At 35.6% G+C, this 14872-nt stretch overlaps 2 protein-coding genes across 2 annotated transcripts in view; both read right to left on the reverse strand.

Annotated features, from left to right (window-relative positions):
* The window catches only part of NSUN3 (NOP2/Sun domain family, member 3), a 21224-nt gene extending 17810 nt beyond the window's left edge, over positions 1 to 3414 (reverse strand). Inside the window, exons 1-2 of the mRNA XM_009993378.1 lie at positions 3378 to 3414; positions 867 to 937 (exon numbers count right to left, since the gene is read on the reverse strand). Of these exons, the coding sequence (XP_009991680.1) occupies positions 867 to 937; positions 3378 to 3414 (108 nt within the window). The remainder of the gene's footprint in view (positions 1 to 866; positions 938 to 3377) is intronic.
* Positions 3415 to 6741: 3327 nt separating this feature from the next.
* The window catches only part of ARL13B (ADP-ribosylation factor-like 13B), a 36887-nt gene continuing 28756 nt past the window's right edge, over positions 6742 to 14872 (reverse strand). The window contains exons 7-11 of the mRNA XM_009993380.1: positions 14808 to 14870; positions 13522 to 13750; positions 12930 to 13046; positions 12420 to 12488; positions 6742 to 6818 (exon numbers count right to left, since the gene is read on the reverse strand). Of these exons, the coding sequence (XP_009991682.1) occupies positions 6742 to 6818; positions 12420 to 12488; positions 12930 to 13046; positions 13522 to 13750; positions 14808 to 14870 (555 nt within the window). The remainder of the gene's footprint in view (positions 6819 to 12419; positions 12489 to 12929; positions 13047 to 13521; positions 13751 to 14807; positions 14871 to 14872) is intronic.

The following is a 14872-nucleotide window of genomic DNA, read 5'->3' on the forward strand; positions in this document are numbered from 1 at the left end:
TTGGAGCTGCAGGGATCGGCCTGTCGGGTTGTGTTTCCCCCCTGGGAGGCTGCACCGGCCTCCCGTCCCCTCTGCCTCTCCAGGAGAGATGCCGGTTGTGCAGTGGCCGTGATTAATTGATTGACACAACTGGCCCTTGGCTCAGAGCCTGCTCGGGGAGCTGCTGCCTCAGACCTCTGCTGAGGGCTTCTCACCAGTCCCAACCTCTGGCTGGTCCAGGCCCATGCACACTCTGCTACTCAGCAGTTCAGCAGCCTCCTCTAAACCATACAGGAGATCAGCCCTGGCTTAATCTGCTGTTACTGCAAACAAACACTGGTAGGAACATGGGAGTTACATAACACAAACATCTCACGTGTTTTTTAGATAACCCATTCTCTGGGAGTAGCAACCAGGAGAACCACCAAGCCCCAGTTCACTGACTGTGACTGGCTCAGCAGTGCTAAAACCTGAGGTTGCTGAAGTGCTTGGCAGTTCCTCATCTGACCACCTGAACAGAAACACAGCCCTGCAAACTCCTGTGAGAAAGGGCATCCTGCTCGGTTGGACATCTCTAGCTTCAGTCGTCGTCGTCTAGCAAAAAGAACGTCACCACAGATCCTCCCTTTCTCATAAGCTCACTTGCCCATCAGCATTTGCTGACTCCTTCAGTAAGAGCAGCCCCTATGGAAACAGTCGGTTTGTTCAAGAGTAGTTTCAGTTCATGGCTGCCCACACAGCTTCTGCACCCCGAAACCGGCCTCTGAAATCCAGCTGGAAAGGGGTGCAAAGGTGAAGGCAGGTGTGCTACCTTATAGATAAATATTTGAGTTTCAGGCACTGACTAATGAAGACTAGGAACGTTTATGGAAACCTCATGCAATTACCCTCACATTTGAAAGCTTATTTAACGTTTCAATCGGAGTCCTGACAAAGCGCCGGTTTGCAAAATGGAGACCTACAACATATCAAACATGAAACCAGAAAGTCTTTTTGATAAATGAGTTGTACCCACAGATACAGAACAAAACCAGTGTAAAAAGTACAGTTGTCTGCAGCTGTGATTCTTTCAAGACTAGTAACATACAAGAAAATACATACTAAAATTGAATTTTACTTTATCAAGAAAGCAAAAATGTATGCTGAATTAGTCACCTTCCCCTAAGTCTAGGACTGTATTACACTTGTATACGGTGCCATCAGGATTGCTTATTGTGTCCGAAACCAGTAAGATTTGCAACACATGAGGAAGAAAAGAAAGGCTTTGGTTAAGCAGTTTGTTCACTAGCAACAACACCATCACAAACAGAAGAAATGCAGCAAAACAGTAAAAACGCAACTGCAACCTGTATCTCTTGTGTGCTGCTGGAGAGATAGGTTGACTTAGGGGGAAATGACTTCAGTACATTTTGAAATTCAGGCTACTGTTCCTTTTAATACAAAGCAATTGAAAACTATGTGATTTCTGTTACCCAAGCAACAACACTTGCCATAGTAAGTGACCAAGTGCATGCCTGGATTCCCTGTTAAACCATAAGCTGCATCTCCTTTCTCCAAAATCCACTGTACCTTCACAACTCCACTGTAACCTCAGTCCACAATTGTCTTAAGCTAACACATTTCCCTTAAGCATAGCTTACCTTATTTCAAACTTTTGTTTTCTAAGCATGCCCTTGTATTCAGGAAAGCAAAGGAAAAGGACACAGTGTTCTTTTCATCCCCTCCTACTTTTGAAGAGTAGATGGCTGAAATATCTTAAAATTAATGAGTCAATAATCAGAAATATCACTACCGCATATCAAAATCCTCCAAACCTAGTGAACAGAAAAGACAGGATATTACTGTGACTTTCACTGTTCAGTTTCAAGTGTCCACAGTTTTGTGGAGCAAGCACAAACTCTGAGTCTTCACCATGTAATAATTTAGAAATACACAAGGAAACAATATTATCCTTGTTTGTTATACCAAGACAGACAGCAAAAGCTTGTTAGGTTTTATGGAGGTCAAAGTCATGGATGACATGACTTCTACGATAAAAAAGTATGTGGATTAGACAATAATGCAAATTAAAGTTATTGGGATGTAGTACTCTCTGGGAAACTTTTTAAATACTTTTTCTGCATGAAAATTTTAGGACTCTGCTTTTTGCAGTAGCAAATGCAAATGTGGTAGGAAGACTAAGCAAGCATCAGATTGAGGTCTCCAAAATCCACAACCTTCTGGAGAAAATTTTTAAGTATACATATACAGTTCAAAATCCTAATTCTCCTTTCTCAGTCCTTTAGTCTATTATCTTATTGCTTATCAGTGAATCATTATTTCTGTAGCACAGCTACGTTACTCAGACTCACCTGGCTTTGTTGGTCTTCACAAGTTTAAGCCACATACTTGACTTGGTGAAAGGACGTAATTTCTTGTTACTCATTCTCACTCCATCTTTCCACTAGCCCAGCAGGAAGAGAATTTGAAGTGATCTTAAAGTCATATGCATTGGGGAAGTAGTATACGTAGATTGCTAACCATTCCACCGTCCACTTTTCTAAAATCTTCTGGAACGCACAGGTGTTGTTACTGTAGAGCAGTTGCCAGAGCAATCCTATGTAATAAAATACAGCTCATGTGAACAGTAGGGGGAGAAAATGGAAAAAAGCCCCAAACAACAAAACCACCCCCAAAACAATTCACAAAACCAATAAGACAAGAAGGATTCTTCTGTCTCAAGATAAACTTGTCTCAAATTACACTTACTTCTAAAATTTACTTCCTTGCTCTGTTTAAAGATGGATCTATTGAAGCACTGTGGGGTATGTCATGTTCAAAATAGTGAAGTATTTGAAGTTGAATTCCGGAAGCTAACAGACAGCATGGCACAGTAAGTAGTTAGCATCCTGAAGCTACAGCACTAAGGTTATAACTAAAATACTAGAATATCCTAGAGAAAAAAATTCCATTTGAATGTTATTTAAAGAAAAAAAAAGGAAAAAAAAAAAGCTTATGCTGCTTGCTTTGTTAATGTCTATCAATCTTTTCTAATGTGACATCATTATATAAAAATATAACTGTTCTCAGGAAATACACTGGCTTCTACTGGAGAAGAATATTGTCATGAAACCACTCCTGCCAACATTATTTTAAAAGTCAGCTAAAATAGCAAAACTGAGAAATCCATTTTAAAGTGACGGACAGGCCTCCAGAGGACAGTTACAGTTCTTTGGGTTTCAAGGAAAGGATGGTACTTGTAGTCTTTATAAAGCTCATAGAGAATTCAGAGCCCAGAAGGTGCAAGATAACTTGGGCTTAAATCTTGTTGCAGAGGGGTATCCACAGCCCATAAAGGTTATCCACCCAGCCAGCTGGATGGTTTGTTAATGTGCTAAAGGATTGCCAGTTGCACTTACCTCGCAGGCCTCCCTGCAGGTTCCTTGCTGCTTCCATCTTGATCCTCATAACCAGGGCTCATGAAAGGGACATTAGAAAGCTTTCATCAGCTGTCTAGTGCAGACAATTATTTTAAAGCTTTCTAATTCTCCTTCAGGGCTGTGGAACTGAAACAGGAATCTCACAAGGTTATCACATAGCTTCCTTTAAAATTACAGTGCTTTTGTCTCATCTCAATATGACTGTCCCTCACCATGCATTATTTCCATACAGAGACCATGTCACAGATGTGAAACTAAAAATAATGGATTACAAAAATACATACCTTTAATAATATGACTATAGTTGTTATTTTCTAAGTAAAACCTTAAAATCTGTAAATAAGGTCCTTCTGTGGTTTCTAGGTTTGGGCTAAAAAGTAGGACAACAGTGACAATGATTTATTTTGAAGGACTGATTACCTTTTATATCAGTTCAACTCATGAATATTATTATTCCTTATCTTAGAAGCTACATTTAACTTATCTTTAAAATATTTAGTCTAAAATATATTTAAAATGTTCCACACAGATAACACAAAATGTTCTGCTTATGTAGCCTATTTTGTGTACTTACCACTTTTGTATTTAAGTACAAATACTCATAGCTGAATGCAGTGATGTTGTTGACAAAAAAAAAATGCATCAGAACCTGACAAAATCTTCTAATTTGTGAAATAATTATTACTTCTCAAGTTACAACTGTACCACTGATTAATTCTCAAATATCAAGTGTACTACTAAGGGACTTCATATGCATACATAGATACACAACTTAGTGCCAATCTAATTCTAAATTTGACCACATTGCAGTTGTAAAAATATGCAAAGATTCCATCCACAGGGACCTTATTTCGTATAGTTTAACAATGTAAATGTGACTTGCAGACACTAAACATTTATGACTATACTTACTTCTGAAAAATTTTACATTTATGATAATATGGGAAATATGTATGCTGTGCATTAGTTTTATTCTATACATAAATGTAATCTTGAGCAAGTAGAAAGTCAAGGTAGTGTAAGTTACTGAAAAAACTACTGTAGTAAATAATTACAGGTCATATGAGAATAAAAGAATCACTTAGGTTGGAAAACACCTTCAAGATCATAAAGTCCAACCATTAACCCTACTATACCAAGTCCAGCACTAAGCCATATTTCCAACACCACATCTAGATGACTTTTAAACACAACCAGGGATAGTGACTCAGTCACCTCCCCAGGCAGCATGTTCCAATGTCTGACAACCCTTTCAGTGAAAAAGTTCTTCCCAATGTCTAGTCTAAACCTCCCCTGGTGCAGCTTCAGGCCATAAATAAAACTGTATGAAACAATTACTAAACAAAACTGTATGAAACATTTTTTAGTAGTTTGGTCACATATTGGTAACGTTTATTTTAAAAACAGAAAAAAACCTGATACATGTGTCCACACACACACCATACATTTCAAATATAAGTATAAAGATCTTACATTTCAGTTTCTCAAATTTTGTTTCCACAGCAGTATTTAGCTTTATTTTTAATAAAGACATCCATTAATTTATTTGAGATTAGTGTTAAAATAAAAGGGTAATACATTACTAAAAACTGAAGCTGTAAAAAAATAAGCCTGCAAATTTAGAGCCTTTAAGCAAAACAAAAATAATAAAGTGGTAGCACAGTTAAAGATAGCAAGATTGAGATTGCACAAATAAACTTTTATGCAACTCCCCCTCTGCTTAACAGTTTTTATTTGAAGTGACAATGACTAAATCCTGAGAATAATCAAACTGAACCATGTTACGTTATTAGAATACAAGAAAAGTATTCCCACGCTGACAGTGACATACAAATTGTTTCATCCCTAAACTAGCAAACTTGGAATATTCCTCTCCACTCATTCCAAACTTAACATACTTAAAATGGCTTCCACTCTCCCCCATACATATTCTTTAAAAAATCTTTGTTAATTTCATTTTGATAAATATGGTAGATGTTTATTTATGTAAGTCATTGTTGTAAGGGGTATATGGTAAAGATTTCTAATGTCAAAATGTTGAATATATACAGTGCATTGTTTTAATATCTACTCAAATCTTGTGGTAATAGCATGTTATGTAAGATTGAGAGCATAATAGGGAAGCAAGTAATACTTCTTAAAAACCCGCATCTTTGAATGGTGGTTTCATCATAGCTCTAAGTGATATAACTTTAAAAAATATACCAATGGTTATCTCCAATATAAGAGTAAAAACAGCATATAAAGAACATTTAAATAGGAATGTATCCATTTGTAACCCTTACTGTTTATGTATTACTTGATTTTTTAAAATGTAAAATTAACACATTCTATGGAAATACAACATACATCATTAAAAATATGGAGCTTCTTTGGTTTTCAAGATGCTCGTGATTAAAAGTGCTGAAGCTTATATGCATACTGGTTGACTCAGTTGTCATCAGAATTGATGACTGAATTAGTGCAAAACTTTTACTATGTGCAGTTTTCTTGTATGATGTAGTAGCCAATAAGATATTCAGTTATGTTTTTCCACCTGCATTTTTACCTATGCCAAACTCAGTTAATAAAACCAACAAATAACAAAACTTTAAGACAATTAAATAGCATTATTTTTTTATAAAATGTATTAATCTTAAACTTTACCTTCTACCTGCCTCCCTCCCTCCCTGATTGCCAGAAATACAAAAGATACATATGGTAAAATAATCCCTAAAAATAGGTATTGCTAATGTCAGAAAAAAAGTAAGAGTCAAACATGCTCATATGCATTTGACTATCAGCTTTCTAATGCTTTCTTATTTGTAGTAGGTATGTTTGTCTACTAAAACTTTCAAATAATTTTACAAAAAGATAGAAAAATATATTCAATATTTGTTGCATAACCTTCCTGCATTCACCCCAACATACATGAGTCTTACACAATGCTATAGAACCTTTTAACAGCTGCAAAACCACCAACCACAATGCAGCACCTGGAAAAAGGTTTTGATAAGAACATACAATTGAGTATTATGTGAACTTGAAGGTATTTTTCTTCAGGTTTCAAGCTAGGTATTTTCAGAAGTAAACAAAATAAATATATTCAATACCATGTTCATATGAGCATCCATGGACACAGAGACCTTTCTTGATTTCTTGCTAAATCCTGAAGAAGAGCTGGTGATGTGAAAAGTAGGATGACAAAGTCTGATCAACTAAGTACGACAGAATGACTTCCATGTCTAATTGTCACAAAGTTGTTCTGCAACAAGCTGACAGACTGTCATTTAAAAAATGTCCTTCAAGGTCATTCTGATAACTTTTTTTAATAATGTTTTTTTAAGTGCTGTTAGTGATCCAACTAAGCAATGACATCATGGGTATCACTGTTGGGTCTTTGGCGTATAGTCAGAGGGGGCAGAGGCTTTCCATAGAAATCTGCATAAGAAATGGCAGAGAAGAAAAACACATTCATCTGTCTTTTACCATCTCCTTTGCTTGAAGGTTGTTTAAATACAGTACATTCTTGCTTCCTTAATGAAAGTTAGGTAGCCTACAAGTTTAGAGCCAACTCCTACGAGCAGCTTTCAGACACTGTGCTAACTAATGTCTGGAAGTGTATTTATCAAAACAGGGTTTAATTACATTTTGTTATATGCTCACCAGTATTTGCAAGATCAAGCCCAAAACCAGTCTGTAAACATCCAAAGTATAGAAAAAACAATTGAAAACATGAAGTTTCAAAATTTGAATGTTGCTGTAGTGCAGTTTCCATTCCAGTAACATTTTAAATTACAGTAATGTTATGCAGCATCAAAGATTTTGGCATAATTTATGCACGGAATCTAACTTGAAAGACATACTAACTTTCTCAAATAACTATATTAAGAATTTTTAAATAAAAGTGCATTCCTTTTGTCAATAAAGGAATTTAAATGACTAAAATTGTTAAATGCAAAGTTATTTAGCACACCAGAAGAGAATAACAAGTACTCTCAAACATTTGTAATTTATATAAAAGAAAAAAACTAACATGCAGACTGGTACATGCAAACCATTTCAAAAGCAAAATATCATGAAGGATGATAAGAGGAACAGGTAGAAATCAAGAAAAAAATAAAAGCAGCTTTTTGAAGCATTCAAATCTCAATTTTGTTTATGCAGATAAGCTCTTCCTCAACAAAACCTTGATGGTCTGCCAACACAAAATTCAGCTTTAATTCCTAATTTCTGAAGAAAAATATATTCCAATATACAATAACTTCTGTTAAAATTGAATTTCTGAGCTAAAATTAACAAAAGCACGTTGGATTACATTACTCAAATAATATGTGTACATGTCATAGAATCAAGGTTTTAGTTATATTTAATCCATAGAATAATACCACTTTTATATTATTCTTGTAAATCCTTTGATTTTAATAGAGCTAATCCAGTGTTAGAGCATCACTTGGAAGCAAGAAAACTGCAACAAATTATTATAGGGTAAAGGTAAATCTGTACAATGGATGTTTTTATAATTTTTTTCATTATTTTATTATTTTTATAGTTTATTTATTTCCTGAGGTCTGACAGGCAACTTTAGGACAGGCATTTTTACTTCCTATAATGAGAGAGATTTATTATTCTTGCAGTTGTATCCTTCAGTGACGATAAACAGACACTCATTACCTAATGTTCTAGAATCACTATCATGACTGGAAAAATGCAGTCTTTAGTGAGAATAATTGTATAATTAAAGATGTATATAATTGACTCTAATGCCTGCTAACTCTGCCTAAACATCCAATGTAAAGGTCTCTGCTAAGAATGACACAATGATTCAATTCATATACTAACTAGCCTGCTTACTAACACTACATTTTTCAGTTTGCACATTAAAACATTAAGACAGATTTATGTCTCTGAGAAAACTTAGCATTAAAAACTGGACCTTTGGAGGCTGTTTCAACCTCACACTAAGCTAATTTTATGTATTTCAGCAGCAAGGTCTTCCACATATCTGTGACACTTCCAAAAAAATAATTTTCAAGACAAAAACAAAGGAATAACTGCTATCCTAACTAACAAAGACCTGTTCTAGAACATGTGAGAATACTAGGAAACACCTGTTTCTATGTTTCTGCATGGACTAACAAGTATCAACACTACAAAGTTGTATCTGTTTTGAAGCTTAAACAAGTTTCTTGACTTACACTGAGGAGCTGTCAAATGTTTCATTGATACACTTTTGGGCACAGACTATGAAAGTACTGAAAATAACCCCTCTGCTTAGTTAAGGATCCTTAAACTTTTCAAAGCAGACTGTTAAATACCTTTTGCTTTCCTTGCCCTTATAGACACTAAGAATTTTCTCTGAAGTCCTGATAAAAGCATCTACTGGGCATCCTACTGGAATGAAGGATTTTCAGCCTGGTCTACATGAAAGTAGGTGCTTTTCAGCCACTTGTGACTTTTCAGCCACTTGGCCAATAACAATTTGTCAAACCAGTTTGACAGAATGCAGTACTGATATAGAAAACAGTACACTTTAGAGAATCCAACAACACCCACAGAAAAGAAAGCCTTGCTAAAGTCAGAGCTAAAGGAAGTAAAATAAAAAAAATAAGCTTTCATTTAAAATTATACCTTCAAGACATTTATATAAATTAGATATGAAATTAATGAGGAAACCAGGCCTTTTTATTTCACAAAGGTCAAATGCCTTCGTGAAAAAGAAATTTTAAAACCACCTTTACAGTGAATTTTGGACAAAACTGGTGAAAAAAAAATATCTGCTGAAAGGACATCCAAAATGAAGCTGTTTCTCATACAGATGCAATTTAGGGAAGATTCTAAAAATGAATCAAAGGTCAGCTCTGCTGGTCTTAGAAAAACCTCAAATGAGTTTGCATTTACAAATGAAAAGCAGGTTCTCCATCTGCAAAGTATGTACAAACTCATTGAAAAACATTGTTGTGTGACAGAAAATGGGCAAGGACAGATGGGAAGCTAAAATCAGTGCAAGATGGACTTGGCAGTGTTCAGTTAATAGTTGACTCAATGATCTTAAGGGTCCTTTCTGATCTAAATGATTCCATGGCTCTCAAGTGGTCTGAGTAAAAAAAAGAACTGCATTAAGCAAAATAAGTAACTGATGCTCTCTGACCTAACTAAAGTTTTGACAATGCTGGACCACGTGTTTGAAGAGCTTTTTTCCTTTATAAGTAGTGTTTTCCTAATAGATGTTTTTTTGCTCTTAGGATTTTGCCTATCTGTGGGAATCTTATGAGTGTCTCAAAATTCCTGAAAAAAACCCAAATCTCAGCAAAGAGCAGGCAGTGTCTTGAATTCAGCTGTGAAATTCTAAGCACTGAATTCTGAGTTCTGATTTTGACATCTCCAGACAAAAAAATCATTCCCCTACTAATATATTTTCTGTTGTTAGATTCCAAAATACTTTATTATGCTTATTTTACAAATGGAGTAAATTAACACAGATCTCAGGTTACTAACTTACACACCTGTGAGTAAAGAACCTAGCTTAAGCACTTTGGTTTTTTTCCCTCTTTGTCCCACACATGTTCTTGCTACAAAATGCAACACTTCCCTTCGGCACAGATAAAAGTTGAATATTACCCCTTCCCTCTCTTCCCCTCCCTACCTCTTCATCTGGCTTTTCTTTCTTGCCGCCTTCTCTCTATTTGCCTTGAAAAAAACAGAGCAAGATGGTTTTATGATTAAGACTACAAATTACAATTTATGCACAGGAATTACACTTCTATGAAAAACAAATATCTAGGTTTTTAGAGGTCTTATTTCCCCTTTAGGCCTCTTTTGATTCTTCGTCAGAGAAGCTCCATGTTAGAGCTTCAGCAGGTGTGTCCACATGGTGCTGTAATACACGACAGTAGTACAATCAGTTCAAGTCAGAGTTAAAGCTCAAGGATCACTACAGCCACAGTGAGCTCCTTTCTCTGTAAGTTTCTCAATTAAGGTTCTCTGTTCAATTTGTGTAAGTATTCCCATTGCATTAGTCTGGTTATCCTCCTCTTATATTACTCTAGATGTCTCTATATTCACTTGGATTTCAAAATTTGAAAATTAAAAATGTAAGAAAAATTAAGACATTATCATAAAAAACTGAAAAAGATGTAATACGAGCATATGAAAAACAATCTTTCACAGTTTTCCAAAAATAGGAAACAGTAATTATTGAAGAGAAAAATCAAGAATCTGCCTACTACACCCTGCCATTTCCAGTTATTAAACTTATTTCTTCTATTTGTGAACTTTCAGGGACACTGGCTCTTCAGATAAAAGAGCAAATTCCAAGATTTATCACTGACACCTCTCCTTGCAGATAAATGACTTTGTTTTCAATTGGAAGTCTCAGAATTTCTAAATTCGAATTTATGATGGGCTTTTCATTATAGCTGGGAAGTTCTTCATTTGAAGTTGCTAACATAATGCACTTTATTCACAGGTGCCCAAATGTTTTTAGCTTTCCTTTACACAAGAAAATACCTCCTAATCTTTGACAAAAATCTTAAGACTATGCTTTTAAATCCATATGGAAACAGTAACAGTAGGTAGTAGTAGTTTTAGACTATCTCAAGAGGAAACACAAAGGGTCATGTAACACACAGCAAATTCGTTTAGATGTAGGCTACAATTCATAGAACTACAGAAATACATGAGCCCCATTTGAGTTCAGTATTGTGAACCTTTAGCACTTCCAGATCAGATCATGGAATTCACAGAGTTGTCAGACTTGGAAGGAACTTCTAGAGATCATCTAGTCCAACTCCCCTGCTACAGCAGGATTGCTCAGAGCACATTACTCAAGACTGCATCCAGGCGGGTCTTTATTATCTCCAGAGAAGGAGGCTCCACAGCCTCCCTGGGCAGCCTGTTCCAGTGCTGTATCACCCTGACCATAAAGAATTTTTTTCCTCATATTTAGATGGAACTTCCTGTATTCCAGCTTGTGCCCACTGCTCCTCATCCTGTCACTGGGAACTACTGAAAAGAGTCTGGTTCCATCCTCCTTTCACCCACCCTTTAGACACTTACAGGCATTAATAAGGTCTCCCCCAGCCTTCTCTTCTCCAGGCTAAAGAGTCCCAGCTCTCTCAGCCTTTCTTCATAAGAGAAATGCTCCAATCCCTCAGTCATATTTGTTGCCTTCTGGTAGACTCTCTCTAGTATTTCCCTGTCTCTCCTGAGCTGGGGAGCCCAGAACTGGACACAGGATTCCAGATGTGGCCTCACCAGGGCAGAGTAGAGGGGGAGAATGACCTCTCTCAACCTACTGGCCACACTCTTCCTTATGCACCCCAGGATTCCATTGGCCTTCTTGGTGGCAAGTGCACACTGCTGGCTCATGGATAATTTTCTGTCTACCAGGACGCCCAGATCCTTCTCCTTGGAACTGCTTTAGTTAGTGTGGAAACAAACAGGCAGCTTAGAGCAGACCCAGCCTGGAGGTGGAAGAGTCATTACAGATGCCAATTTAATAATCCCTGATGGATCTCTCAAGTCCTGCTTAGGTATTTCTTCAGTATCCTCCCTACCAAGTACATCTGGACTTCTTCCAGAATCCAGGTAACCCAAGTCCCATCCACATTGCATAAGATGATGATGAACTGTCCACATATAGATAGTGGAAATATCCTTTGAAACTTTCATTTCAAATGCAGTATGTGTTTGGACTCTAAAGATAACTGGTCCTGTTACTCTTTTAATATATTAAATACTTGGTTGCATGCTGCTGTGCAAATAACTTCAGATCATGAGGAGCTTCTGATATACTGTGCAATTTCAAACTTTATAAGGGAATCTGAGAGAACTTTTTTTTTTGGTAAAAAATGAAATAAGACTTGAAAAATCAAAAAGATGCTTTCTACTAAGGAAAAGGGTTAGCTTTTGTACAATGAAAACTGGCATTGAGAAATTAAAAAAAAACACAAAAAGGACAAAGAATGAAATGAATGTAGAAGGGAATGAACAGTGGAGAATGCTTTAAAAAAGTAAAAAACCCAAAATATTTTCAGTTACCAGTGTGATGTGTTTCACCAAGAGGCTCAAGTTTTCGAAGTCTATTAAGTTTGGGAGTTCCCCAGCCAACTAAAGGAAAACAAAGACAGTCAAAACACACCATGACTGCACTTGATTCTAGTGAAATGTACAGAAGCCAGTTCTCTTTGGGAGAAATCAAAGCATTTAGAAATGCCAGAAGTAGGTAATATATTGTATAAACAGTGAATAATGATGAAATGCTTTAAAACTTTATTAATCCTTAAAATATTTATATTTAAAATCACTTTTTTATCAGAGAGTAGTCAAGTTTCTGACTTCTTTGTGTAAATCATATTGTCTTCTCCCAGGAATTGATACTGCTGAAAGTCGTACTATGAAGTGGGAAACTACAACAAGGATTTCCTAGAGAGTAAGGTTTGGCAGCGTATCTCTGTATGAAGACTATTCCAGTTTCATCATTCACAAATGAGTATTTTTTAAAGAGTTAACAATCACAAATCAAGGCATCGATTATTGTTTGCCACTTACCTGGTGGAAGAGCTGCTGGTGGTGTGGGATTTTTGGGAACAGCATCCTCTGAATTAATAGGTTCTACTCTATGGCTCCTTTTTAATTTTAGTTTTTTATTTTTTTTCTTACTGTTATCTATACCAAACAGAAATAAAGCATTACATATCATACAGCCATATTCAGAGAATATCTTTGATAATACAATTGCTAGGGTGAGAGACAACAGCATTTTCTGTCCAAACTTGTGCAGAAAATTACATGAAATGTAAAATGTGCATTTGTACATGACATTTTGCTATGGATACTAAACTAAGCATAAGATATATGCAAACTCTTATGTTTAAATAAAGAAATTCACCCTAGCTTGGTACTGACACAAAGTGGGCTGCAAATTTGATTATGATAAAAATGAACCCAGCTTCAGCTACAGTATCAGTCACACCACACTTTTTTGCAGCAGATTGTCCAATACAGTAACTTTATGATGCATTTTTATGTTTTCAATGAATTAAACCGATGTATAATATAATGAAAAACAATACATACAGAAAAAGGGAAGAACTACGTGAAAAACAATACTAAATGACACAATAAAAGGAAGAAATTTTACCTGAGTCAAGGCATTCTGAGGTTTGCTGCTCATTCTCTTCATGCTGCAAGAGCTGTGTAGTTGTAGAACTGCATGTTTCTAGTCTGCTATCATTTATATTTTGGCTACTGCTACTTGATAATTGCCGGGCATCTGTTTGTTCCTGCTCTGCTTGTGATTTCAAGGCAGTCGTAGTCTTTTCAGTCTCCAACCTTTGCCGCTTCTTTTCCTTTTCAATTTGTTTTTCATTCTAACAAAAAGTATAAGAATATTTTAACAACTTCTAAAGCTATAAACTGACTAATAGGACAGGAGCATTATTTTAAAAATCAAAATATTCCTAAAATGTTTTTCTGTCCCATATCTAGCATGAAAGTATTTTCAAATAAGGGAAAGAAATTAAAATTTCCAATAATCTTTCCAGAGGAAAAAAAAATATTAACAATAAATAAAATAATAAAAATAATAGTATTTCTTCCTCTTTGATTAACTTTTTTGGTTGTTTGTTTTAATGTTTTAGTTAAAACAAAATATACATGCACAGTGTGTAATATCCAGAAGGTGCTAACATGATTTGGTCAAACATCAACTGTCATACAGACCTTTTCAAAGATAAGATGTTTCACAGGTTCTGTATCACTAAATCACCATCCCTGCAATACTTGCAGCTACACTCTGGTCTTCATACTGTGTATGTTATTATAAAGTGTATTATTGTGCATATAGAAGAATTTACAAGACATATGTCTATGGGCATTTTTGTCCTGGAGAGAAGCAAATGTTTGAATTACTTACTGGAAAGGTCTCTGAGTTTACATATTTCTTGATATTGTTAGCTCAAGTCAAATGAATTAAAAAGAACTACCAGAATGTAGAAACACAGGTTAAGGAAATGTTATATATTAATATGCTTCTTACATTTCAAACAAAAAAACACGTCTAAGTTGTCTTAGTTTTCAACAGAAAACAAGTTATGCTCAGAAATCTAAATAGTAGAAGTAGTCAGGGAGATTTTATATGACTCACTAAAGCACTAATAGATCTTGACTAATTTTCCCCTTCTAAAATTCAATAGCTTAACTCAGAAATGTGTTCAGTCATCTGTTTACAATACCTTTTTTTTAATACTGTGTCTACAAAACTTCTTCTGTCAATAATAGGGGATTTTAGTAACATGGAAGCATTGATTCAATTATGTGCAGACAGACTTAGAACAATTCTTTTACATCTATCATTTTTCTTATTAGCTCTCAGACATTTGCTAGTGGTAGGTCTGAAATGATCAAGATTTCCATTTCTTTTCATACCTCAGAGATTACAGCAGATATAGGCTGGAAGGGGTTTTCACAGTTTACAGGCTCAGGGTCTTCCT

The sequence above is a fragment of the Chaetura pelagica genome, unplaced genomic scaffold, assembly GCF_000747805.2.
Source record: "Chaetura pelagica isolate M959 unplaced genomic scaffold, ChaPel_1.0 scaffold101, whole genome shotgun sequence".
NCBI lineage: Eukaryota > Metazoa > Chordata > Aves > Apodiformes > Apodidae > Chaetura > Chaetura pelagica.